This window comes from Macadamia integrifolia, chromosome 10 (assembly GCF_013358625.1).
Source record: "Macadamia integrifolia cultivar HAES 741 chromosome 10, SCU_Mint_v3, whole genome shotgun sequence".
NCBI lineage: Eukaryota > Viridiplantae > Streptophyta > Magnoliopsida > Proteales > Proteaceae > Macadamia > Macadamia integrifolia.
Genome location: NC_056566.1, coordinates 24,594,595 through 24,620,421, shown reverse-complemented (window position 1 = coordinate 24,620,421; position 25,827 = coordinate 24,594,595). Strand labels below are relative to the sequence as shown.

The 25,827-nt window shown below is 36.7% G+C and overlaps 2 protein-coding genes across 3 annotated transcripts; both read right to left on the bottom strand.

The window, feature by feature from the left end:
* Positions 1-1,657: 1,657 nt before the first annotated feature.
* Positions 1,658-8,739, bottom strand: LOC122091678 (4-alpha-glucanotransferase DPE2-like). Of its 2 annotated transcripts, none has more exons than XM_042661720.1 (9): positions 8,572-8,739; positions 7,739-8,134; positions 4,038-4,155; positions 3,849-3,904; positions 3,566-3,693; positions 3,338-3,461; positions 3,040-3,236; positions 2,002-2,080; positions 1,658-1,829 (listed from the first exon to the last, which is right to left on the bottom strand). In XM_042661720.1, exons 2-9 carry the CDS (start codon positions 8,090-8,092, stop codon positions 1,752-1,754), a joined length of 1,134 nt encoding a protein of 377 aa, XP_042517654.1. In that variant the 5' UTR covers positions 8,093-8,134; positions 8,572-8,739; the 3' UTR covers positions 1,658-1,751. The 2 variants fall into 2 exon arrangements, with proteins under 2 accessions (XP_042517654.1, XP_042517655.1); XM_042661721.1 differs by lacking the exon at positions 8,572-8,739 and adding an exon at positions 8,226-8,565.
* Positions 8,740-13,433: 4,694 nt separating this feature from the next.
* On the bottom strand, positions 13,434-25,439 carry LOC122091593. Its single transcript, XM_042661609.1, has 7 exons — positions 24,749-25,439; positions 24,179-24,516; positions 22,611-22,763; positions 21,981-22,073; positions 18,429-18,487; positions 14,005-14,098; positions 13,434-13,830 (listed from the first exon to the last, which is right to left on the bottom strand). The coding sequence occupies exons 1-7, from the start codon at positions 25,251-25,253 to the stop codon at positions 13,615-13,617; spliced, it is 1,458 nt and encodes a 485-aa protein (XP_042517543.1). The 5' UTR covers positions 25,254-25,439; the 3' UTR covers positions 13,434-13,614.
* Positions 25,440-25,827: the final 388 nt, after the last annotated feature.

Here is a 25,827-nt window from a genome sequence, read left to right as displayed (position 1 = left end):
AAGACATGCCAAAGATATACATGGAAATTGTCAAGAAATGCATAGAAATGCAAACGAAGCACAAAACACTATAAATAAGCAATATGTAAAATATATATATATATATTGTATAAAAAAGAGAACAAAGTACGACGAGACAATTGTATTCAATAGATTGTATATAAATGATGAGGTTTCTTACACGTATTAATAGTCTTCTACCATAGAGAGTTGTGGGTTGGTTCAAACTCGGAGTTGAAAGTGATCTTAGGCAATGGTGCAACCAAGATAATGTTGTGCACCAAAATGAACATATGTGCAATACAAAATACAAACACAAAATACAAAATACAAAATATAAAATAAAATAAAAAATAAAAAATAAAAGAACAAAACAAAACAAAAAAACAATGTATCCATGATGCAAGTATCGAGTGCATTGATTAATATCGAGCCATATCAACCTGAATCAGGTTGTATCAACCGATATAGTACAATACATTTTTTTAATTAATAAGTAATATCAGATGATATTTTAAAGCATACTTTAAATCTCAAAAATTTCAGCAAATTTCGGTGATTTTGACGCAACCCGAGACGAAAACAGGTATTTGGGATATTTTGGACATTTCAGCCCAAATTTTCAGCCAAAAAAAAAAAACTGGTTTCAACCAAGTTCCGGAAATTTCGACCTAAATTTCGGTTTCAACCTTAGTGTACCAGCTTTAAAGATATTATATGTATTGGAAAGTATCGACGGATGCTTAACACCTTGAACTAAAATGAAGTCTGATGCTGCTACTTCAAGATATTTCCTTAGTTTGTAGCTATGGATTTTCTTTGGAGAAAAGAGGGAAAAATGAAGCTAACAACACTGTTATAGAATAATATTTCATTAGACAAGATCCTCATTAGAAATTGATAAACTCTTTCTTCAAGAATCCCATGAAAAGAATTTATTTGGAACCATTTCTAACTATATCAAACTTGTAAAATCATAAATATGGTATTATCAAGCAACATATACCTTACAACTACAGTAATTATTGACAAGGTGTACTTGTAGGTAACCAAATGAACGATAAACAAGATTTCATCAAAATTTTCAACAAAATATAGGGAACTATGTTTAGCAAGCATACACATGACATGTGTTCCAGAATTTCCTCAAAGATCAGAGTAGTCTAATTTTACCATTAAGTCCCAACCTCTATCTTAAGTTTATTGCATCTTGTTAGATGAACAAAGAAAACTTACAGAAAATAATAAACCATTCTGATCTCCTACATTCGTCTACCCACTGTTGAAAGTGTTGCATTTTTTTTTTTTTTAAATATTACTTACTACAGGAAACAAAAAATTTCAAGTAGTCTAAATATTGATTTACCACCCAAAGAATGAAAAGTAAAATGAATTGTGGTCCATTTTCCAAACCTGCATAAAGTAATATAATATCCTAGAGCTCATCAGTGCTATAAGGTCAAAGTTTATTTTCCTATTTCCCCGTCTAACAGATATGGATATAGAAAGAATAATGACAGTGGAAATAGTCCTAATAAAGCTTCTCTAGATATTTGATTAGTTGATTAATTGATTTGCTCTGAAGCAGCCACAGAACAGGTTTCACAATATCTCTGCAATCCTGAAAAATCATCAAATTGGAGGGAGGCAAAAGACATTTACAAATTCGAATATTTCATTGGAAGTATTACATACAATTATTTCATTGAAATATTTAAAATATGACACAAAAATAAGTAACCAGTGGGCTTCTAAGCCTTCCAATGGAAGCATGGGCTAGACAGCGTTACCTTCCCATCAAGCTGTTCTTTTGCTTTCAAGATCTCTTTCTGCAAACAGCGGAATGATTCAAGAGTCGGTCTCCAAGGAAAATAAGAAAGGTAAAACATCCATAGATGAGGAAGAAAAAAATCTAGAACAATGTTGACTTTTGGGATTTAACTGAAATAAAAAGGACAAGTTATTCATAATTAACAACGAGACAAAAAAAAATATAATCACCTTAATATCCCCAGGTATATTTTCTGAAAGTGCCTGTACTCTCAGATATAATGGATGCAAGGCAAATACAGAGAGAGAACTGCAAGAATGAAATCACAGAAAACATAAAAATGATTGGGATTACAACAATTGATATTCAGTAACATAACTTTAATCGCCCTGTGAATTGAAGTCCATGGAGAGCCATGACCAATGTAAAACAGGATCCTAGAAGGCCCATAATATTTCATCATCTTCTCATTTATTCCATGTATGCTTCAGAAGTATGCAATTTTTTGCTAATGGAAGTGGGAGCAGTGATGTAGATAAGCACTACAACAAACAGTATAGTCATAGTGAAGTAGATTGATTAAAGAAGAAGAGAAGATGGTCCAGCCAGCAAGCCCATTGAACCCAGTCCAATCAGTCAGCAAGATAGACTTATAGGCTCATCTTTTGGTCCAACATCGTGGGCCAGAAGTAGGCCCATCACTACTTTATTCATGTCTTGCATGGGAGGATTATGAGAGGATCTTCTTTCTTATTTGTTTCTATTTTAATTACTATATGTTGGTACTTTGTAGTAGGTTGTTACTATTGGTGTACAATGTCTTGTATTTGAGAGCAGTTTTGTACTTTCCGGATTAGGGTTTTTCGTTATATATTCATAGCGAAGGTTTCTTTCTCTGTAATGCAAGCAATACTGAGAGGTGTGAGGGACGGGGCATTGTAACCCTATTCTCCATTGATAGTGAAGCAGGAGAGAGGATCTCATCTCACCAAGGACGTAGGCAACCTTGCTGAACCTCGTAAATCTGTGTGCATTGTTTGTTCTGTTTTTGCCATTATCTCCTGCATCGTTTTATTTTCTACAAATACATATTAGTTTCTATTTAACTAGATTGCAATTTTTCGTAATTAGGAAGGACTATCTCATAAAGTCCACCTACTACTTAGGTAGTTTCTAGTTCTTAGTTGCCTTAGAAAATGAATATGTAACCAAACAAGAGAAGAAAACATGGATTTTAAGTTCTATAAATTTGTAGGAGAACATTATACCTGTAAGGATATGAGTCCCACCACATTCCATTAACAGATGTATCATTGATTGGCAAAAGTTGAACCAAATGGAACCCTGACTCAACTGCCCAGTCAACAAGCAGCTTCAGGTCAAGAAACTCTCCAACTCCAAGATCATCTTCTGACCTGACAGAAAACATTGGGATTGCAACACCAGCACCCCTCCATGGCATTTCCTGAACGACCCAACATTGATGGTTAAAGCCTACTTGAGAACTATTCCATGAAAAATTGTGGTTTTTTCCTTGCAAATATTTGATTTCATTCTCTAGTTTACCCGAAAAACACCATCAGATAGGCAAATGTATTTTGGAGGACTTTTTGAGCCAATAGAGAGCTCCCGGTTTGATCCCATTTCCAATGAAGTATTTCCTGTCTGGCTACTTTGACAGTATCTATATGTGAAACTATAGTAAAAGAAAAACAAGGGAGAGAGAGAGAGAGAGAGAGAGCACAAAACCAATATAATTGCTAAGATGTAGAATGAAGCAAACCAAAAGGATATTTAATTGGGAATTCATCCTCTCGAATCACACAATCTGCTTGCCAAAACGATTCACCAGCATAGCTAAGTCTAAGTCCATCCTGAAGCTTCCATTTTCCTAACTGGGGGGAGCTCCCTATCACATAAACCTACCAAAATGTGCCAAAGGAAGAGTTCAAATTTACAAAAACTACGTGATGCAAAGGAATGAAGGAACCATAAATTATTGAAGTATGCATGTCAAAGATATCATAATATTAGAAAATGAAAATTGAAACAAGTGAGTTGGTGATGAGAGTCTTACTGATGTTCCTTTTCCTATCTTTGGGCAGCTAATTTTAAAATGAACCAGGACAGAATCTGTTTATATCAATAAACAATTACAAAAACCACTTCATCCACCAAATGAAATCATCAAATTACAAATCTTCAAGTAGATATACCTTAAAAAGACATGGAAACGAAAACTTAAAAAGCTTCAACAAAGATATACCTTCTAGTTCAAGGTTCTTCTGAAAGGGTACAAGGAGTGTTTCTGAATCCAAATTCCAACTATCTTGAAATATGACATTCTTGAAAGCATTTCTGAAAAATAGAGTTTCAGAAGCACCCTGCTTACAGAAACCAAGTACAGAAATCTATAGTGTCATTATAATGGATACACTGCATGACTGCATCACATAAAGGAAATTCTGGTCAACTCAACCACACTAAGAAAAAATTAACTATAATAATACTCGTCATTTTTATCAGAAAAACATGTTCATATAGATGGAATACATATAAAAGATGGGTTCTTACAAGTGAAAAGACCTCGTTGTTACACTTGTTATCAACAAAAGGACATCTTTCCTTTGATGTGGCAGAGTTGGATGGGGCATTGTCGGGTCCATCTGATAGAGAACCCAGCACCACCCATCTTTCAGCTTGAAACAAGGACAGGAGGTGGTAAAACAGTGAGTTTGAAGTTTCATAAAAGAGCAACCCACAGTGCACAAGGTTCCTGCTACTGCAGGATCTCAGGGACAAATGTACGCAGCCTTTCCCCCTGCTTCGCAGAAGAGGCTGTTTCTAAGTTTTGAACCTATGACCAACATGTTGCAATGGTGCAACTTCAAAGTTTGAAGTTTCATAAAATTACAAAAAAAAATCATTTCCCTAAAATGGCATCTACTGGCATTTCTATCTCTATCAAGTTTGAACGCACTTTGAAGTTACTACTCGGTGTTTTAAAATTCTTTTTCATTCAAGTCGGTCCAAGGAGCCACCAGATATTCGCCCCATCCCAAATGCCAAATGACATCCCAACTGACCAAGAATGGTGGGACAGCACAGACAACCAGCAGAGACAACCATGAGGTGTCCCAAGCATCCCAGAGCAGTATCCCAAATGTCCCTTTAACACACTCAGTACAAGGAACTTCCTCTACTTGTTTTGGGTTGAAACTTAACCACTGCAATTGGGCATGGGTTCCTCAATCACATGAAGCCACCCATGATTACTGATGTAGCAAGTCCCGACAAATAAGAAACATGACGATTAGTTGTTGCTAATCATATAAGAAATAGAAAACTTGCTAATATGTTTTCTTTGGTCATGGATAAGACATGTTAATATGTCAAGAGACAAATATGAGAACACATGCATTTTACAATAAGGAGAACGATCACCTATTAAGAATGAACAATTGAATTAAAAACCAGACGCGCTGATTTGTCTTGGCATGAATTTGTAGAAGATGGGGGTAGGGAGGTTAAGACAAAACACTTTCAGCCATGTCTAGAGGCTAGAGCAATCCATGGCTAAGGACTTCACAGCTGGTGTGGCAGTCACACTGGCTCAACCTTCAAAGACAGTTTCCATCCCACCACAGTTCCATGACCAGAGAACCCCTTCACCCAAAAGCATCCCATGTTTGTCCAAGAAGCCTAACTATATTTTCAATGCACAAACCGATGCAGTACCGACAAGGGTTTACACAAGGAGAACCAAGACCAAGGTCCATCCAAGTGGCTGACTGGGTCGACCCAGATCTGGTCCAAGTCAGCCCACGATTTGGGCTGCTAATGGGGTTACTAATTAGTTATTTAGTTTCTATTTTGAAGTCCTAAATTAGTTTCTAATTTCTGTCAAAACTAGTTTCTATTTTCATTAGATTCCAATTTCCAGTTTTTAGTAACTTCTTGTAATCAGTTTTTAGTAACTAAGATTTAGTAACTCTGAGTTACTATTATTTGTAAACCCTCCCCATCATTATAAATAAATAAGAGGGCTCTTTTATGAGCCACGATTTGACAATTAAACAAAAGAATTTCATGTTGTTGCCGCTGGGTGATCTCCATGGCTATTCCTTGTGTTTAATCGAGGAAGAAGGGTTTGGTGTCTGATCCAAAAGACTCCTTGCGGCATGAAGTCCAGGAGGGCTCTACAAGTAACTCCATACTGCTATTTAATTACTCTCAAGTTTTGTTTTCATAGATCTGCTACTGCTCAGAACAGGTATGTTAATTTTTTCTGCCCAGAAATTCTGAAAAAGTACCTCTCGACCTCTTTTGCTGGAGCTAGTTCCAGCCCTTGTTTAGGCCTCAAATTGAGGTTGATTGTTCCTCTGACCTTCCTTGTGGATTACCCTAAGGACGACTGGTTCTGAATTGTCGTTTGGAAGATATTCAAAATCTCCGGATTTTTGTCCTGTGGTGCATCTGTCAGAAATTTTAACAGAATCAATATTCTGAACTGTTCATTCTGTTCTGCTGTTTTCTGCTATTGTTTTTGGACTGCTGCCTTTATTAATTAATACTCCTAGATATTAGTCCTTTGGATCTACTGAAATCTGGGTTAGAAAGTGTTGAATACTGTGATCGATAGTTGCTGATATTCTTAAACCTGTGGTCTGAGTTTGCACTGCTGGAATATAAATCTGCCGTGGATTATTGTGAATATTGTTTGGTTGTTCTTAGGTTCAAAAGTTCCTGTAGACTGAGACTTGGTTAGACCCCTACCCTAGTCTACATTACAAACATCACTAAGAAAACTTCTGTAGTAAAAACCTTCTATGAAGAGTACCTACTTGAGAACAAAGTGAAACAATTTACAACCCCGAACCTATTATTCATCCATTACGCTATGTTCCCAGGTAACTCCACATCATTTTTCTTCTCCAAGAACCCCCTTTAATTGCAGGAAGCATAAACGATCTACCCTACTGACTAAAAAAATCTAAAAACAGCTAAGAAGAACATAATCCGACACAGCTTTGGTACTTTTCTTTATTAGCAAGAACCATGATCTACCTTCCCCACACACACATATAACATTCTTTAGAGAAAATGAAAATTCTTAACCATGTTGCACTCTGACCACCAACATGAAAATTAATATTACTTTTCCACAGCTAAAAGAAACACAATTGTGCAAGAATTAACAGATGAGTTCCTGGTCCCTCTTTCTCTCTCTTACTTCATCTTCTCCCAGTGCATGTGTGATGGGAATCATTTAAAATCCATCAGAAGCACAAAAGAGAAACCAATGCAAGAATCAGAAGAGGTTACTCCAAATTCTGTTCACCTTAGGCATGATAAGATCTTCCAAAGTACTCATGCGATTAATATCCAAAGTACCAATTCCATTATCCTTGTTGTAGCCAACCACCCCATAAATCAATGGCTAATTTGAATGTAAAATGGAGTTCATTCATATATATTATTGACTTCTAGTAACATGAACAGATGAGTCCCTTTTTGCACCTCCTCTTCTTTTAGTGCATTTGCAATGAGATCATTTACACTTTATCAGAGAGCACAAACACAAACATAACGCAAGAAACAGATGAGATAATTCTACAATGACAATGTGATGTATCGAATGCTCCTGCTACTAATATCCAAAACCAGAACTGCACTGGAACCAATTCCGTTTTCCTAGACATAGCTTTCAACAGTTATCAACTGCTAATTTGAATCCAAAATGAAGTTCAATTCTATATCTTCAGTGGCTTCCAGCATCAGGACAAGAAATGAGCATTGAATCTGCTATACTGTGATAGGGAAGCAGTAGAAATTTCTGAAGACGATCATAATTGACAAACAAGTGTGTGCATTTTTTTTTCTTTCTTTTTTTTTTTTTTGGGGGGGGGGGGTGAGTGGTGGGCGGAGAGGGGAGATACGGACTAATAAAAAAGATAAGAACTAGACCTGCCACAGATCACGAAGCTCCACCACCTCTCCATCCTCAATCCCTTCAGGAAGTTGCAATTGGCGTTTCTTCCCAGCCTCCCATCTCAAAACATTTCTGTCATCGTCCACCAAATAATAACTGTACTCACATCCGAACCCACTTGGAACCCCAATTCTTCCGCTCCATATGAGCTCCCCACCTTCATGAAAAGGGATCAATAGCAGACCCTTCTTCACATTCCATGAACCAAGCACAGGTTCAGAGCCGCAAACTAGCAGGCTTTGACCCCACTGAGTGTAGTAAGGTAATATGAAGCTCAAATTCACTGTTTTAAAGGACTTCTTCCCCGACAACACACCCTGATTCACCATTTATGCAGAGAATGAACTAGACCCAGATGAAAACTATCAAATCTGGCAAAACCCAACTGAAATTAGATCAAAATTTTGAGGCAGAATCTGAAATGAAGGAACCAAACCAATTGAAATTGCAACAGAAGCCTACTTTAAAGAGTAAAATTCTAAAGGAGAAAACCAGACTTGACAGCTATATGGACCAAGAGATTGATATTAATCAATTATAAAGAGAAACCATCCAATCATTGACCATTCTCTGACAAACCCAAATGAACAGTTTGAAGAACTGAATGGAAGAGAAAACTAGTAGGAAACCACAGTTTTCCAAAGGAAACACAGCAGGCCGAGGTTAAACACAGCTGAAATAAATTGCATTCTTCTCCCTTTATGGGATTAACAGTAAGATATTTTTTGTTTATATAAGAAACAAAATGGATTCTGGAGTGGGCTTTGTCGCGAACTAACAAAAGCAACGTCGACGGTTGATCACACACCTCTTTGATGGATTGAATGGAGGAGGAGCAGCGAAGTCTTTATCGATCGATGTGATTTTTTATTTGTTTTTCAGTGCCATTTTGTTCTAATCCGTGAATCGCTTGAAATGCGCGGTTGCTCCCGTCTCATTAGAGAGTGACAGTTGGAGCTGACTCTGTTTCTGGTCTCAAGGAGCCACACTCCAGATTCTTTCCAGTATATTGGAGGTGCATAGTCCTACATCCAGACATGCCATTCGTGGGGCCCTCTGAACTCTTTTGGACACAAATTAGGTCCCACTTAGATGATCTTGACGGTTAGATGCCAAACAGTAGCTCTTTTTCTTGTGGGTGAGGAAACTGTAGCATTTTTTTTTTTTTCACAGGAACTATAGCATTTCAAGAACAAAATTATATATAATGGCTTACGTGCGCAAGGCTTATGCAATTGGGAGCATAATCTACGCAGTCTTACCTTTTTGCAGAAAAAAATTTCTTTATCTTATCACTTTTAACCCAAAATATAAATAAAATCACTTTTAACCAAAATATAAATAAAAAATAATTATGAGGCCACCCACGGGGTTTCCATGATGTTTAGGGATCTTTTTCTAGAAAAGGCTTTTAGGAATCTTTTAGGAAGTCCTTAATTGAAAATTAAGAATTAACTGATCTAATTGAACATGTGTGTGTCTTTTTTCTATTTTTTTTTGGGGGTAATGGCCTAATGGGGGTTTGGTGGGTTTGGTTTCTTCTCTCAGCCTTTGTTCCATCTATATAAATATATATATATATATATATATATATATATATATATATATATCTCAACTTCTTTTCTTTCTTTGAACTCACATGAGTTTCATGTGAGGAAAAAAAAAAGCACAACACATCAACGACGACTTTAGATCCTAATTATATTTTTTAAATTGTAATCATATTGGATTTGGCATTGTAATCCCAAATTAACAAGCATCTAGGTGATTAATTGTGTCAAAGGTCTGGACACATCATTAACAAAAATAATTATAACCCCAAGTAAGTTACAAGAGCTAAGAGACTAGTGTATTTCATACATGGTGAATCAAACTGATATGAGTTAAACTTGGATTTCTTTTTTTTTCTTTTTTTTCCCCTTTTTGGTAAATGATTTCTGTTTTCAATTGATCCATAGAGGAAACGAGAATTAGACAATTAAAAAACATATATATCATATGAAAAACCTAAAACTAAATTGCATATTTTGGTACGATCCATCTTAATTTGTTAATTCAATTGCTAACTAATATATTGGTTCTGTTTGATTGCAAGGGAAATGCTTGGAAAGTGAAACATATTTACAATAAAATCATTTTTGATGTTTTTGTTGCAAGAGAAATCTATATCTTTTGGTGAAATTTTTTTTTTTAAGAAATACAAAGATTTTTATTCTATTACCCTTCACTTCCCTTGCAACCAAACATAACTGTCTTTTTGTTTTTTATTTGAAGTGGGGGGAATGCTTGATTCAACAAATGAAATATAAAATGAACCTAAAATCTACTTGATCTGATCTTGTTATAAAATTGAATGACAATATGGTCAAATGATCCAACTAGATCAATGTTTCCATACAAAAAGTTCTAAGAAATGAAATAGAGGTAGGGGAAATTTTCCATACAAAAAGTTCTAAGAAATGAGATAGTGATAGGGGAAAAAAGAGCTAGAGTATTCAATGCATCTCAATCTTAGTTGGAAGGAAAAATAAAATAAAAAATAAAACCTTTTTTAAAATCATTACAAATAATAATTATAATCTAACTCAAAGGCTTCCTAACTATAGTATTTAGTATCCAAATATAATGTATAATTACTTTCTGTTGGTCTTATTTCTAAGAAGTCAACTTATTTAGTTAATTTGTAACTACTCCAACCTTAGTGTTTTAAATTGATGACTTCCAAATCATATCAACGAGGACTCTACATATTCCATTTTTCATTTTCAAAGGTAATTAACTTTTGGATCTTTTAAAGGACCAGAAGAAGACTCCAAGTATATACCTTTACAAATACCTTTACTAAGGGTTTTGTATATTTCTGTATTATAAATATTTATTAATTAGAGTGGAAGTTCGCCTTTCAATGTCCATAACTAAAGGCCTTCCAGGGCTGGGACCATAACTACCATAACTAATAAGAATTATTTATCATTGTTATCATTGACAACAACATGTCATCTACATTTACTATGCAGCCTAATGAATATTAAGCAGTTCATGTCATATAGAATGCTGCATTTTTTTTTTTTTTTTTTTTTTTACCAGTAAAATTTAGCCCAAATGAAATAAAAAAAGGATGTATCTTGTTGTCTCCAAAATGGTGAAGTGAGAAATTATAACCTCATTTTGATTATTCCCAAAAATTATCTAACGTAAGGGTAACATAGGGTTCTCAAAATATTTGAAAGTGAATTATCATCATGAAATTGTTAAAAACTGACATTTTTCAAGAATGTATGTGAAAATGATAGTTTTGCCCTCATCGGAAAACATGTGTTATACTATAAGGGAAAACAAAAGTAACGTTCTTTTTTCGCCAACCTTAGCTACAACAAGATTTTCTCATTTAAAAAAAAAAAAAAAAAAAAAAGGAAAGGGTTTGGTGCCCGATTGTGTGGCACCTGCACTAGCCAAGGTGAATGAAGGGGTGTGCATGGGAACCCAACCAGAACAGTGAGAGGTCATTTTCGCCCTCCCTTGTTTGCATGAACAAGGGAACACAAATATGCAGTAGTCTTTATTCCTCAAAAAAACACTACTTTGTTGGCACTGGAATACATCAACTTGTGGGGGTAGCATAGTCTTTTGGCACCTACTATATCTAGGCATGTACTTGTGCCAAACGGGTGGCTCCCCCCTTAAAAAAAAAAAAAAACAAAACAAAACAAAAAATAGCTCAAAGTATATGGCTTTGGATTTTGAGGTACAACATTTGTCTAAGCCTATTAATAGGCCAGGCTAGATTTCAGGACCAACTTGAGTGTTGTTTGGGCTCTTTTAACACTATGGAGCAGGTCTTGCTAGTTGTAGTTCATGCCCTTTCTGTTTTACCTCTAGAAGGTATTGGAAGGTTTCAACCCAAAACCTAAAGGTGTTAAGTGAGGATAGCTCCTCAAGTATATAAAAGCACTAATTGATGTGGAACTACAATGCCCACTATCTCAACACTCAACCTCACTTGTAGCTTTAACATATCTGGTTCTACAAGTGAACAAACAACTTAAGGAGAATAACAAATGGATCTAAACTTTGATACCATGTTGGAGGGCCTAAATAAAAACCTTTAGGCATTAAGTGCAGATAGCTCCTTAAATATATGAAGACACCAAGAACCTGAGCAAATCAAGTCAAGATAGTGTAATACTTAAGGGTGGCAATACACCCAACCCCCCTCCCCTCTACAAGAAGTAGATGTGTCAAAATTTTCTGCAATGAGCGCCCACCTCATCGCCTCATCACAGACGATTTTGATGCAAAGTAGAAGGGACTTTCCTCAGTTTAGGTATATTTCCATTGCTGTCAATTTGTACTCTTTCAACCTGTAAAGTAACCAACTTGGCAGACTGAGACAATTTCTCAGCCTTAGCCCGGGTATTACAGCCACACAACCTAAATCCATGAATGATCTATTACATGTGATGCGAGTCGGCCTGGAAGATTAGGTTATTTGAGCATCAAGAAAAGCCAAAATAATAAGAATCGTGGGCCAAGTGCTCACAGGCCACATATGAAGTTATATTCTTATGGAACTGAGATTTTATGGTTCAAAGTGGGGAAGAGGCAAAGTGAAAGGTCTCACGGATATTTCTTATATGGAAACAAAGCTGATATTTCCTAATGTTGTCTGAGATGCTCACCTTTTTTGTATTCATAGTATCCTCTGTCAGGAGAATTTCATGCTCTAGTATCCTTTTCAAAGTATCACTTCTTGTACTTTCAAGAACTTTTGGGTTTATAATGATTTTAGTAACCTTGGAATCCCCATGGAAATCCCATCAACTTCAAGTTCAAACTGCACTATTTGAAACCTACAAGTACAAATGCCCTGACCCATTTGCTATCTGCTAGTAGGGTGTTTGAATATCAGTATATCTTATATAAAACTTGTAAAGAGAACCCAAATTAACTTAAATTGCCATACTTAGGGAACAGTGAATTATAGACATCACAAAATTAATATAAATGTACCAATAGCTAATTCTGAAGCGGATACCCCTAACATAATAAATAATAAGGTCTACACAGACACCCTCTCCTACTTTGACCATGTGGACCCACATGAATGATACATTCTTCATACCCTCGTTGATGTAACGTGTAGATTCCTTCTTATATTGGTGTCCTGGGAAATCCTCCCTCATAATAATTTTTGAGGTTGTTCGAGAACAGTACTTGTATAGAAGCTGGGGAAAGATCCAACTCTAGAGTTGGGAGGTCAGAAAACCAATGTCAATGTAAGTTGGACTCAAGTGAGTACAACCAGCTCTGTTGTTCCCAAGATTGTTGTGTTCCAAATATGTGTGTGTGTGTGTGAAAGAGAGAGAGAGAGATTCTACCAACTCCTGTTTTAAAATCATTAATGGCAAAACAATATTTTTATCTATTTGGGGTCTTGAGAAGGACTCCCTGCTGATTTTTAATTATGTTGAATTTTTAGTTTGAACATTAAACTCAACCTTTGGTAAGGCTAATTCCAATTGTAAATTCTTTTTGACATTACTGAATTTTGAATCACATAGTTTCAATGCAAACATAAACCTTGACCCTGATTAATTCAGCAAACTGACACACTCGTAGTATCTATAGGCATGTTGGGTTTCACTTTCTCATGATAAAATACCTTACAAATAAAAATTATGACATCTCTTGTCTGATGATTGGTATGCAATTCGTGAAGAACATTGTATTTACACAACCTGCCACTTAATATTCTAAAACTGTTAGAAAGTACAAGTTGGATGCCCAGAAATTCCGGAGGACACTGAAGGATAATTGCATGAATCCTATACTTTGAGATGAAATGTCAAAATTAAGTGCCTCTTTGTACAGCTACAAGTAGTACAAGAAAAATAGGAGAAACAAGAAACAAAATATATGGAAGGGCTTCAATTAGTGAATTTTGCTCATCCTTGCTACCTCCCTGAATGTACTCAGGTTTATCTTCTATAAATGCTTCAAAATAGTTCTGGAAGCCTGTTGTCTTTTGAGAGAGAGATGAGCCCGTAATCTTCATCATCTCCATGGCCTGTGGTGAATGAATTTAAAAGACCTCAGAAACTATGATGGTAGTACTTAAGAGATATAACTTACATAATATGAAAATGTAAATGATAACAGGAGGAAAATGAAAATTGACAATAATGATGATGATAATCACATCCAGAATAATTGAATATAAATTGTCACCAAGGGAAGCTACCTGGAAGCCAAACATGAACAGCTTTGCCTTCTTGCTTACTTCAACATTTGGGTGCGATTGGAGCCTCTCATACATAACTCGAGCTTCATTTGGCCTGTTTTTTTTTTTTTCTCAACTAAGTTAGGTTAAGATGGATAAGTGACAAGACTTCAAAGGATAGAATCAGGAACAGAAACATTTCGAGGAGCCTAGGAGCCTAGATGGTAAGTTTGGGAATAGCAAACAGTTGGTACGGGAAACGTACGGGTATTGTTAGGCTTGAGAAATGTAAGAAAAAGGTTAAGATTCGGTCAAATGAATTGCAGATGGAAACAATTCAGAAACACTAATGTTCGAGTACAAAACAATTCCACTTAAAAAATTCGGCTATATATATGCCAATAAGCATCACCTACCATTATTCCTGCAATCAATCGAATCAATTATAATTCCAATAATAATATACAACTATTGGAATATATGCCTCAAAGAACAACCAAATGTTTGAATATAATCGTTTCAAGGATTTCAAATACGAACCAAGTGGCAACTTTTAACTTGCATAAGGGCTTTTGTAACTAATAGCTTGCAGAGAAACACACAGAGGGCTGGCATATCTGTTTTCTTTGATCCGTAGTTTGCATCGTTCGCTTGAGCACCTGAGAGATAGAATCTCACAAGGAGCTAATTCGGATAGAATTGAAGAAAAGGTATTCTGAGTTCATATCAGGCCAGGGCTGGCATGCTTATGGCCCGGCTGGCTATACAGGAGAGAGGTTTCAAATTGCGATTCATGGGAGAGAGGTTGTAAGTCACAACCCACATGCAGGCTGGTTCCACAGTCCTCAAGTGCTAAGAGTATGTGAAATCCAACTGCAGAACAGGCTCATGGGATTAATGTAATAGCTATACAAAGGCTTAACAAAAATATGAAGAATGGATCTAAATCCAAAAATTAAGAATAATAATTATGAATCTTATTAACAGAAAAGTCAGATCTCATATAATGATTTATAACGAACACAGAATTAAAGATTAACTAATAGAAACACAGATCTGAAACAAACCTGATAACAGAATATAGTAGTAAGCAACTCTTCTCAGATCTGCTAAGTTGCAGATCACTTACTGGATAGCAGGACAATAATTGAAGGGATTCTCTGCTCAATTTCTGCAGAATAGTACCCGCTGAACTTAAGAAGAATTATGGAAGAAAGAAGAAGGGAGGAAAAAGGAAGACAAGTAAGGGAGAAGAAGAGAGAGAATAGGCAGGTTGATGAGAAGGGGAGAGGGGAAAGAGAGAGACGCTCATGCAAGGGGAGAGGGCAAGAGAGGCTCACGCACCACTGTTTCCAAAAAATAATATTTTGTTCCAGAGTCCTGGTAGCCATGAATTACAAATTGCAGCATTCTCAGAGGAACAGAAAATGGCAAAGAAAAAGGCTTTCATGACTCGTGTGTATGAGAAAGAGATGGGAATTAGCACAGTTTTTCACTTTTTTTCTTCTTCGTACGGTTTGGGTCAAAGGAAAGGGCTCCTTCAACTGACACGGGTTTTGTGACTTCTTGCTTAATTCCTCTCTTCTTTTCAAACAGCCAATGAATCATTCAGACAGGAGTAGTAAAAGCAACATTTTTCTGTATCTTTGGGAAAAGTTACAAATGGAAGTTTCATTAAAAAAGTTGGGGATGGGAGTTTAATTCACGTATCAGTCATGCCTTCTTTATTAACTAGGCTTCCGAGTAGCATCATTAGGTGGTGATAATTGAGCTGGCTCATCCATATGCAGCAACTACCAAGTTGAAGACATTGAAAAGGATAACGGGAAACATTAAATAGAGAGAAAAGATTCAAGTTCTCATGAGTTGAGAGAAGATATGTCCCTAAATAGAGTGGAAAATAAGGAACAAAATTCTTGTACTTGAGATGAAATTTAGTCCAATGTACTGCTTTCCATCTGAAGTGCTTGTCTTTTGACTGGTTGGTTTTAAATTTAAAAAAAAAAAAAAATTGAAGAAATATTTGAGAAGAAAAAGTATAGGAATAATCTTAGATGATCCCCTTCCCACATATTTACTGGAAATAGCATAGTGGCTAACATCCCCTTAATTAAAGTATAAGGCAAATAAACATTAACAAAGACAAACAGCTGCTTTAGTACATCATAACAAATCGGGCCTATATTATGGGTATTTAACATCTTAAGGCTTGAGAAATAATATGGTCTTCAGTTCTTTGAAGATCTTTTGGGTCTTCGCATCAATCCAGGCAAGTCACTCCTGTTGCTGGCTGGGGTTTCAGATTCTGTGAAAGCTTCTTTGATTGATATAACAGGTTTCACTATTGGCCATCTTCCAGTCAAGTATTTGGGTTTGCCTTTGAATTCCAGCCAGGCTCTCTGCTCATCACTACACTCCGATGTTGGATATTATCAAGAAAAGGCTTCAGTTATGGAAGGGCAAGATTCTCTCCGTTGCCGGCCATTTGGTCCTCATTAGATTGGTGCTGCAGTCTTCTTATATTCATTGGTCGGGTATCTATGGGCTGCCTCAATCCACCATCAAGAAGTTGGAGTCCCTCATGTCTGCTTTTCTCTGGAAAGGTTCAGATTCCTCAATATTTCTTTGCCCTATTAGTTGGGCCACTGTTGGCCTCCCTAAAGAGGAAGGTGGTCTGGGTTTAAGGCTTATAAAGGTGGTTAATTCAGCTGATATCATCAAGCTAATCTGGAAAGTAGTGACCAAGAAGAAAAGTATTTGGGTTGATTGGATCTATTCTAGGCTTCTCCGATCGGATTCTATTTGGAATGCCCCTATTCCTTCTGATGCTTCTTGGTTTGGCGTTAGGTTCTTTCCCTCAGGTCTATTGCCCTGGAAGCCATTCATAATCACATTGATGATGGTACGTCTACTTCCCTTTGGCTTGATCATTGGCACCCTATGGGAATTCTCCTTCATAAGGTCAATGCTAGATCTATATATGCTTCGGGTCTCTTCAAGAATTCAATGGTTGCTGACATCATTAGCTCTGGAATTTGGTCCCCCTTAGCCCCCACTTCTTCTCTACTTGATATGGTGTGGAATGCATTGCCCTCTATTGTCAGAAGGCCCCTTGGCAGAGGTGACTTTATCACTTGGTCTCTAGGATCCTCGGGTCTCTTCAGTTCTAAGGATGCTTGGGATCACATTCGGACAAGAGGTACTCTTGTTCCTTGGCGTAAGCTAGTTTGGTTTAAACATCATATTCCCCGTCATTGTTTCACTACTTTGAGGGCCCTATCTTACTCTCCGCCGACACAATCTTTTCTTATTCACTGCCAGATCTTGTCTCTCTTCTATGCAGTCTTTGCTCTAATGCTATTGAAGATGTGGATCATCTGTTTTTTTTTATTGCCCTTTCGCTTCCTCTGTTTGGAAAGGGGCCCTTGCTAAATGTTGGCCGAGAAGACGTAGGATCCTCCCTTTCCATAGGGAATGTATTTGTGTTGATATGTTCTTTGCTGGCTCTACTGTTTGTGATATTATGGGGCAGCTTGCCTTCAATGCTGCCATTAATCAGATTTGGATGGAAAGAAACCTAAGGAAATGGACCTCTAAATCCCGGCCCCTTCGTCAGATTAAGGATTCCTTCTCTTTTGACCTCAAAGGAAAGCTCTCTATAGTCTCTTCCTCTTGTAATAACTCCCCAAGGAACATGCATATTGTTGTTTTTTGAGACCTCTCCCCATCTCTTCTTCGTTCCCCTCCCTCTTGAGGGTGGGTTCTTCGTATTCTTTTCTTTTTATCTTCTCTCCCACCCTGAGTTGTATTGTTTTTTCCTCTCTTTGGTCATGAATTATTTATCCCCCCCCCCACCAAAAAAAAAAAAGAGTCCATGATCTTCACAATCTATACCAATTCCATTATAATCACAGTATCAAAAAGAACCCCTGGAAAAGGAGCGGGGAGGAGAGCTCATCTGTAATCACTTTAACTTCATTGATTAAAAACTCCACGCTACTAGGATCGACTTCATCACTTTGATGATTATGGGCATGCTGTTCATAACCTGATCAAATTTCATCATGATCACTTTTATCAAAATCCACCTCTGCAACCGATTCAACTCCTTTTACTTCAGATAATCCTTTCCCTATGCGTTCTTCTTAATCTAAATTTCATGTTAATAAGGTAAAATATCATTTCAAATATTTATGAACTTACAACAGCCACAAACAGATGTGTACAGAAAGCTTGTATGTGCATATGTTAGGTTTAGAAAATCCAAAAACAAAGGAAACACCAAAAAATTTCTAATCATGATTAGAATCACCAAAGTGTTCCCAGTTTCTATGTAGGATAGCATCATTTTACTAATAAACTAATCTTTGGTAGTAAATAAACAATAACAAACTCAAACTATTCCAATCTTAACACCAAATAAAATTCCAAAAATGAAATGGTACCTGCTAAGTGAATCTTGACAAATAGACCATTGCAAAGCCGCTAATCCATGAAGTTCACTCTGTGTAAACAGTATTTTATGGCATTATACAAGAAACACATTCAGAAATAAGGAAAGAATTCCTGCAATATGACCTAACGTGTGTTCTTCCATAAGCTCCTAAAATTCAGAAATAATCATGTGTGAACTAAAATGGGGACATTTAATTGTGACAGGGCCTAAAAGATTATAAAAAATAGATGATTATAAACTGAGTTAATAAGAAATATTGTGTGCCATTAACATTCACGGAGCATTTCTGTATATGTAAGCCATTTCCCCCTTGGGCTTAAAAATGTTTCAGTAATTTTCTTAAAAGCAAATGAAAATTATTGCAAAGGTATTAAGAGAAAGAGATTAGGACAACATCTTTCAAAGGCATCCTAGTTAATGATACAAAGGCCATCAGCTGTGGACACCACCCAAATCATATGGTCGGATTATTCTTCTCAATCATCCATGTCTAAGTACTCTCCCTAGTAATGTATTAAAAGGAAAACAACAGAGTAAAGAAACAGAAAATAAGTTTTATGACAAAAAAAAATGATTCTCCACTGAATATTTTCCATTGAAATAAATGGACTAAGGGAAAATATTACAAATTACCAGTTGTACCAGTACTTCACAACCATGAAGGAATGAGTTCTGAAGGTTCTTTTTTTTTTTTTTTTTTTTGGGAGATCAATGAGTTCTCAAGTTTGACCCAGTTTTCTGGATATAATATCAATCTATCATTATATCAGGATATACTTGTTTCCCATCTTACAAAGAACCTTTTGATCAGAATTTTTTTCATTTGCATTACCAATAATCTATCATTCTTTACCAATTGGTTGGAAGGGAAAGGGAATCAGTGATAATGGATGAGTACTGTCACTGTGAAGAATCCAAAGGGTTAAAAACAATAATCAAAGCAAGAAACTCCAGTTCTGTGCTGAAATTAAAGCAATGCAGAGAAGAGGGACAACATGTCTTGTCTTGACATTCCATAGGGGAGAATTGAGTGAATGGAAAAGAAAAAATAAAGGATGAATTCCACTTTCACTTCTAGCCACATCCAACAGCTATTAATTTGAGACTTCAATTTGTTTTCTCCTTTTTGGGTTTCTAATGGTATTTGGAACTAATGCTGTATTTTTTTTCTTAAAGGATGGGCCCTACATTTGGATTTGGTCATCTTCTTATGCTTGGGTCATGTTTGTAGTTGATTGTGTCGCGCAAATTTTAGCCAGGCCACACTCAGTTTTAGAGCTACATCATAACTTTGATTGAAATTTCAAGGCAAAAGATAACGACAAGTCGACAAGGCTGGACAACTTGTACCCCATATACATAGAGTATCTCGCAATTAGGAAAACATCAGTGCAGTTCAAACCAGAGGCCCACCTCAGCCCACCCCAATCGATTAAGGTTTGGTATAACATTTAGCAGATGGGGGTTGTCTTCGGTAAGACAAAAAGAATGAGAAAAAGATTTCCAAAGGCCCTGTCCCATCCTTAGCCTCCTCGAAACATGGGTTTACTCCTGGTTACCTTGTATTAGTTCATATCCCAGGTAGACCATGAAAAAAGGTGGATATCTTTGGCCATGTAGTTTGTAGATAGGTTCCATGGTCTCATCATAGCAACCCAACCTGCCCATCCCTACTCATAATAGCTTCTTACAAAAATATTGGGAAGAAAAATGATTAAAGAACTATTTTTGTAGAGTTTACTTCAACCATGAATGAGGTGTGATGTTTTGTTGTGCTAAATCTGATGCTTGGAGTGTCTTTATATTGTTTCTTTAAACTCCAATATCTATGACTCAAAAAATAAAATAACTCACACAATATGCACTTACTTTATTAGGCAAATCACCAACACTACGAGACTATTCAAAATATTTGAAGACCCTCCATGACTATATAATTTGACACAAAGTTCCCATTTCAAAAAGGATCCATTTGCTTCAATGGAAAATAAATTGCACAACATAGACTTTTATATATAAAATTTATCGTGTATTTCTTTACCACAGTCCTTTTATGGATTGTACATTAAGCCCCATTAAATGAGGAAGAGAATCCAACCATATGATGGAGTTGGTCTCCTCCATGGTGGTAGTTGTATCATGGACCAAGATAACACCAATTTTTTTTTTCTGGAAAACAACATCCAGATATTTAAAATGGAATACATTTTCCAAATGTAGTTTGTATGGCTTTCTAGACCAATAAAATTTCCTCTATTTTCTAGCAATTCCTGGAAAAAAAAATGGATCTATTATTAAAGAAATAGCCCTACAATAAAGGAGACGATGAAAATTTTGAATTCCTATCAACAATTAATTCTTCATCCACCAAGACCACCCTGCATATACGAACATGTAGAATGACTTCAGAACACAAAGAAACACTAAAAGCCCAAAGATGGGTCCAACAGATCCAACGTCAAGCAAAGCCAGCAACTTTTTCTTCTGTAGGTTAGGATTTGAGACTGGCATCTTTTATTAGAAGTTGATTGTGAGTATTATTAATTCTCGAGTAACAGGGTCTTATATGATGAAAGAATGAGAGAGAGACTCTCAAACCTGCAAGAGAAGGAAGAACTCAAGAGAGAGAAGAGAGACTGCAAGAGATGGAGAGAAATGGAGATTCGTGATTAGGTCAAAATTGACACCTACATCTCCTATTTATACATTCACATATAAAATCCCTAATACAAGAGAAAATACCAAAACTCCCTCAACATACGTTACAATAGATTTGGGTCGATCTATCGGGTCGGGTCGTACGATACCGTAGGGGCTACACCCCCATACCCTTACGAGACGAGATCAATGATGGGCTCTGGTACCATCACAGACCCCACAAATTTTCTCCTTCAAGTCATCACCATAAATGTAAGAGCGGGGCAATCATCAAAACGGGTACAAGAATCCAAGACATATAAAACAGCTAATAATACCAACACTATATTTAAGGTGTGCGCTTGGTCCAATGGTTATGTACGAATGTTCTGACCTAGTGATCAAGTGGTCGAAACAGCCTCTCAAAATTCCCCGGGTAAGGCTGTGCAGTTCTCACCTCCCCGGACCTCGCACATGAAGGAGCCTCGTGCACTGGGTATGCCATTTTTTTTTTTTCAGTGTAGTGATGTAAGCTTATCATGTTGTAACTTGTAAGTTCCAGGTTCGTTCATAAAACTGTGTTCATAGTGTAGGATGAAGTTCTCACATCCCCATTTTGGCCGCTTTTCTGTTTACAACACATAACCTCACCCGCCTTTTCTTTTATTTTATTACATATTTTACATTTTTACTTGTCAAAAGAAAAACATAAGGCGTTTGAACATTCTCACTTGGGTGTATATCATGTTCTGTGTTTCTAATACTTTAGTTCTCCTGAGAAATTCTCCACAAGAAAATAGAGAAGACATTGAATTTAGAAGGTTTTACTACACCGGAAAACCCCTGACCATGTCAATAGCTCAAATCATTTCAAAGGGAGACTTGTATCTTGAAAAAAAATTACCTGAAAAGTTAAGTCCTCCATCACTTTTTCATAATAAGGTAATGCTTCCTTAAGCTTCCCAAGATCCATCAAGTAGTCACCATCTTTCAAAGCCTACTATTGGGCAAACAAAATAATCAGGCCAACAGTATTTTTATGTTCTTCATTAGGAGAAAGAAAAAAAAATAATAAAAAAAAATGCATAGAAGTAACAGGAGATACACCTTAAAACCATGAAATATCTAAGACAATACACGCATGCAAAGAAAAGGGGGGGCGGGATTATGCTTATTTTTTATTAGTTTCCAATGGAAGTACTAAATTTAACTTCCCAACATGTAAAACCAGATTTACCACATTTTGTGAAAGGTAAGTTATTCACTAATCTGTAGTAATTTCTGAAAAGCATGATGATTACAAATGTCACTGTCATCTCTTTTTTTTCTGGTAAAATGTCTGTGTCATCTCACATTAAGAATCGATGGAAAATATCCATCTATGCCAGTTGCTAAAAAATTCCCCCCCCCCCTATGGATAGTTGTTCAAAAGATGTGATAACAAAATTGACATATAGGTATCTCCTAAAGCATACATATAAAGTATTAATGTGAATGTGAAAACACAGAAAAGGTTCCCTTGTTTCTACTATACCTTCTCACATTCAGATTTCAGTTTGGGGTCAATAACTAAGCCCATCTTATTCTTGTAGGCTGTAAGTAACTGTCTAGTGCGTGCTTGTTTAGCAGCTTTATCTTCAGCAGTTTCAAGCACCTCCCCTGGGCGAATAGTTCTTCCACCACCAAACTGACATCAAACGGAATTGTGGACAGAGTGGAGCAAAAGTATGAGTACTGAACAACATAAATATAGATGATGTTCCAACATCCTATCAAGCATTAGACAAACCAATAGTATGGAGAAAATAGATATAGGAAAAAGGATTTCAAGCTACATATTGAAGGCATAGGTCGCATCCTAGTGCAAATTTGACAGATGAAACTTCATGTCTGTATCTGTCACATCTATCAAAGTGACAATAATAGGATTCCCTTTCCTCAATGTGGAAAGTGGGATAAATTTTAATGTACAACCAACCATATGGTTGAGGCAGTTCTACTTCAGATCCAGCCTATAACTGTGTGCTACTTCGTCAATGTTCTTAGTAATCTGTTTCCTCTATCTTTTACTTTTCTTCTTCCCTGTCTTCTTGGGTCCACGTGGCCGACCCCATTAAGTTGGGATAAGGCTTTGTTGTTGTTGGTTTTTATGGTTGACGCAGTTCCTTTCACTTTCCTACTGGCTCAGAGAATTTTCAAACATAAATTACTTTCAAGGGTGATACAATTTTTTAGTAAAGATAATTAACAAGCCAGATGAAACGTAACAATAGGGGAGGAAATCACCATAGATTTCTGGAAGCTAGCAATGACAGTGGTGATAGCAGTTACTCAGCCACCACTTATGATGATTAAGTAAAAGGCCCATCTATTATGTATAAAGATAAAGTAAGCATCGTTTTTCTGATTTGAAGGAGAAAAAAAAAAATTAACACATTTCCCCAACAATTGGGAACCTTTTGCCTGGTTGGAAGAGTCCTCTTGATTTTCTACCATTTATCAAGAACCAATCAGTACTTCATTTTGGAACATGAACAGAGAAGAGAAGAAGAACATTCAAGTAACGACCATTAAATTAGAAAAGGAAACAAATACGCATAAGGAACTGACTGTACTATTTTCCGTTGGTTGTGTTTAGTGAAGAGCACTAAACAACCCCCGTGTGAGTGGCCCAAGGTGTGCCTAGTGGGAGTCGAACTTAGGACGTCTGAGTTTACGGCTCATACCAAGTTCGTTGCTCACCAACTGCGCTACCCCCTTGGGTTAAAATTTATTAATTGGAAAAGAACCAAAGCTTACTCCTTTTTTTTTTGGTGGAACAAAAGCTTACTCCAAAACAATAAAATAAAGAAGAAAATAGCTTCAAGAAATTAGATTGAAAATTGGTCACATCCAATTCACACAATTGTTTGCTCAATTAAATCAAATGACCTAAGTGGAGTAATAAGGGAATCAGTCTCCACAGCCATCCCCTACTAGGGATATGAAAATATAAATCAGCATTATCAATTGAGAGAATTATTGGCACTTATAAATCAGCATTATCAATTGAGAGAATTATTGGCACTTGTAACAGATGGAAGATGACAACTAACATCATACCGTCTCGGAAATGTTGCCAGGCCTTGGGAAAACTCCCCATGTTGAAACCCTAGGTTTGTAGAGATCAAAATCATCCTCTTTCTTTAGCTCGGGATTAGAAGGCGTTGGAGCTTCGAAGTTGCTAGAGTCCCCAACAATTAACTCCACCTCAGGCAAATCCCCATCTGCAAAAGGGTCTACCAGTGGAACTAAACCTGCTGGCAGTCCTTTGCTCTTCTTCTGATCCGAAAAGCCAAGGCCCATAAAGTCAATACTAGAAATCACGGGCTCTTCCTTCTTGCTAACTCTTTTATCAACAAACCCATCTCCCAAAGTCCTCACCTTCGCTCCCTCTAGTCCTAGAATGGAAAGTACACAGATAATTCCCAATATTATACTTTAATCACAAAACCCTAAACAAAAGAATTCAATACCTACTTCTGAGTCCCAGTCCTACAACTTTTTATTTTTATTTTTTTAATATATATTATCAGAAGAATGCGAAGAACTTGTCAAGAACACCTCTAAGTTAGTCAGATTCAACAAAATTTAATCGAATCTCTAAAAGCACGAATCATTTCCAACGAGTACCTGAATCACTCCTTGTTTCTCCAACATTACTAGAACTACCCGCATTTCCTATAATCCCTTTGTTCTTCTTATATTCTTTAGCTTTCTCCATTGCCTGCTTAACAGAAATCGGGACCTTCTTCGTATCTCCATCAACATTCTCTGCAATCGTACCTTCAGTTCTATTCCCACTGCCGACAGATTCTGATACTGGGCTCGTATCTTTCTTGGGGCTCGGGTTTGATTGTATAGCTTTCTTATAAGACTTCGCTCTAGCAAAAGCAAGCTTCACTGGGTCGGTTGTTTCCGGTTCGTCCCCGACAATTCTCTCTGAATCATTTGCTGAATTAGATGGAGATGAATCTGAATTGGTATTGTCTAGAGATGCGGAGATTCTTAGACTTCTTGAAAACCCTGTCTTAAGGAACGTTGATGGGTAAGTGTTGGTTTTGAAAGAAGAAGAAAAAGAGACGCCGGTACTGGAATTGAGAGAGAAAACCAACGATGATTGTGCTAAGGAAGCCATGTTTGACAGTATATATAGCTAGGGTCTTGAGAAAGTCTCTGTGAACAGAATGAGGAGAGGCAGGTGAGGGAGGTGAGCAGCCATGGCCACCAGATTCTGGATTTTCAGGCTACGCTTCTGTGAGTCAGATTTCCTATTTGGATGAAGGAACGTTGGGAGTTGGCACTTGGAAGCTAACACCGATGAGATAATGTATCCAAGGACGTGGGCAACGCCCTATTGATGAGATTCGGTTTTGACGGTTTTAAAGGAGCGCGGCCTCACATGAGAATGCCTCATGGAACTACTTAGCGCCTTGAAGCCCCATTTGGTTAGTTTTGATCTTGAAACTTTTTAAGTTATATCAAGAAAGAACGATGTGCGTTTACGAGTGTTGATCTCATATGGATTGATCGACATAGATGGAATTCATTACAGAGTTGGTTTTTGGGGTAGTTTTCATCTTTGTGGATCAGACTTATACAATAATGATTTTTTTATGAGGACCTGATCTGCTCTCCACACATCGTCCCTATTTTTAAGAAATTTAAATTCTTTAGTAGCATATATATGAATATCCAACACCTATTATTTA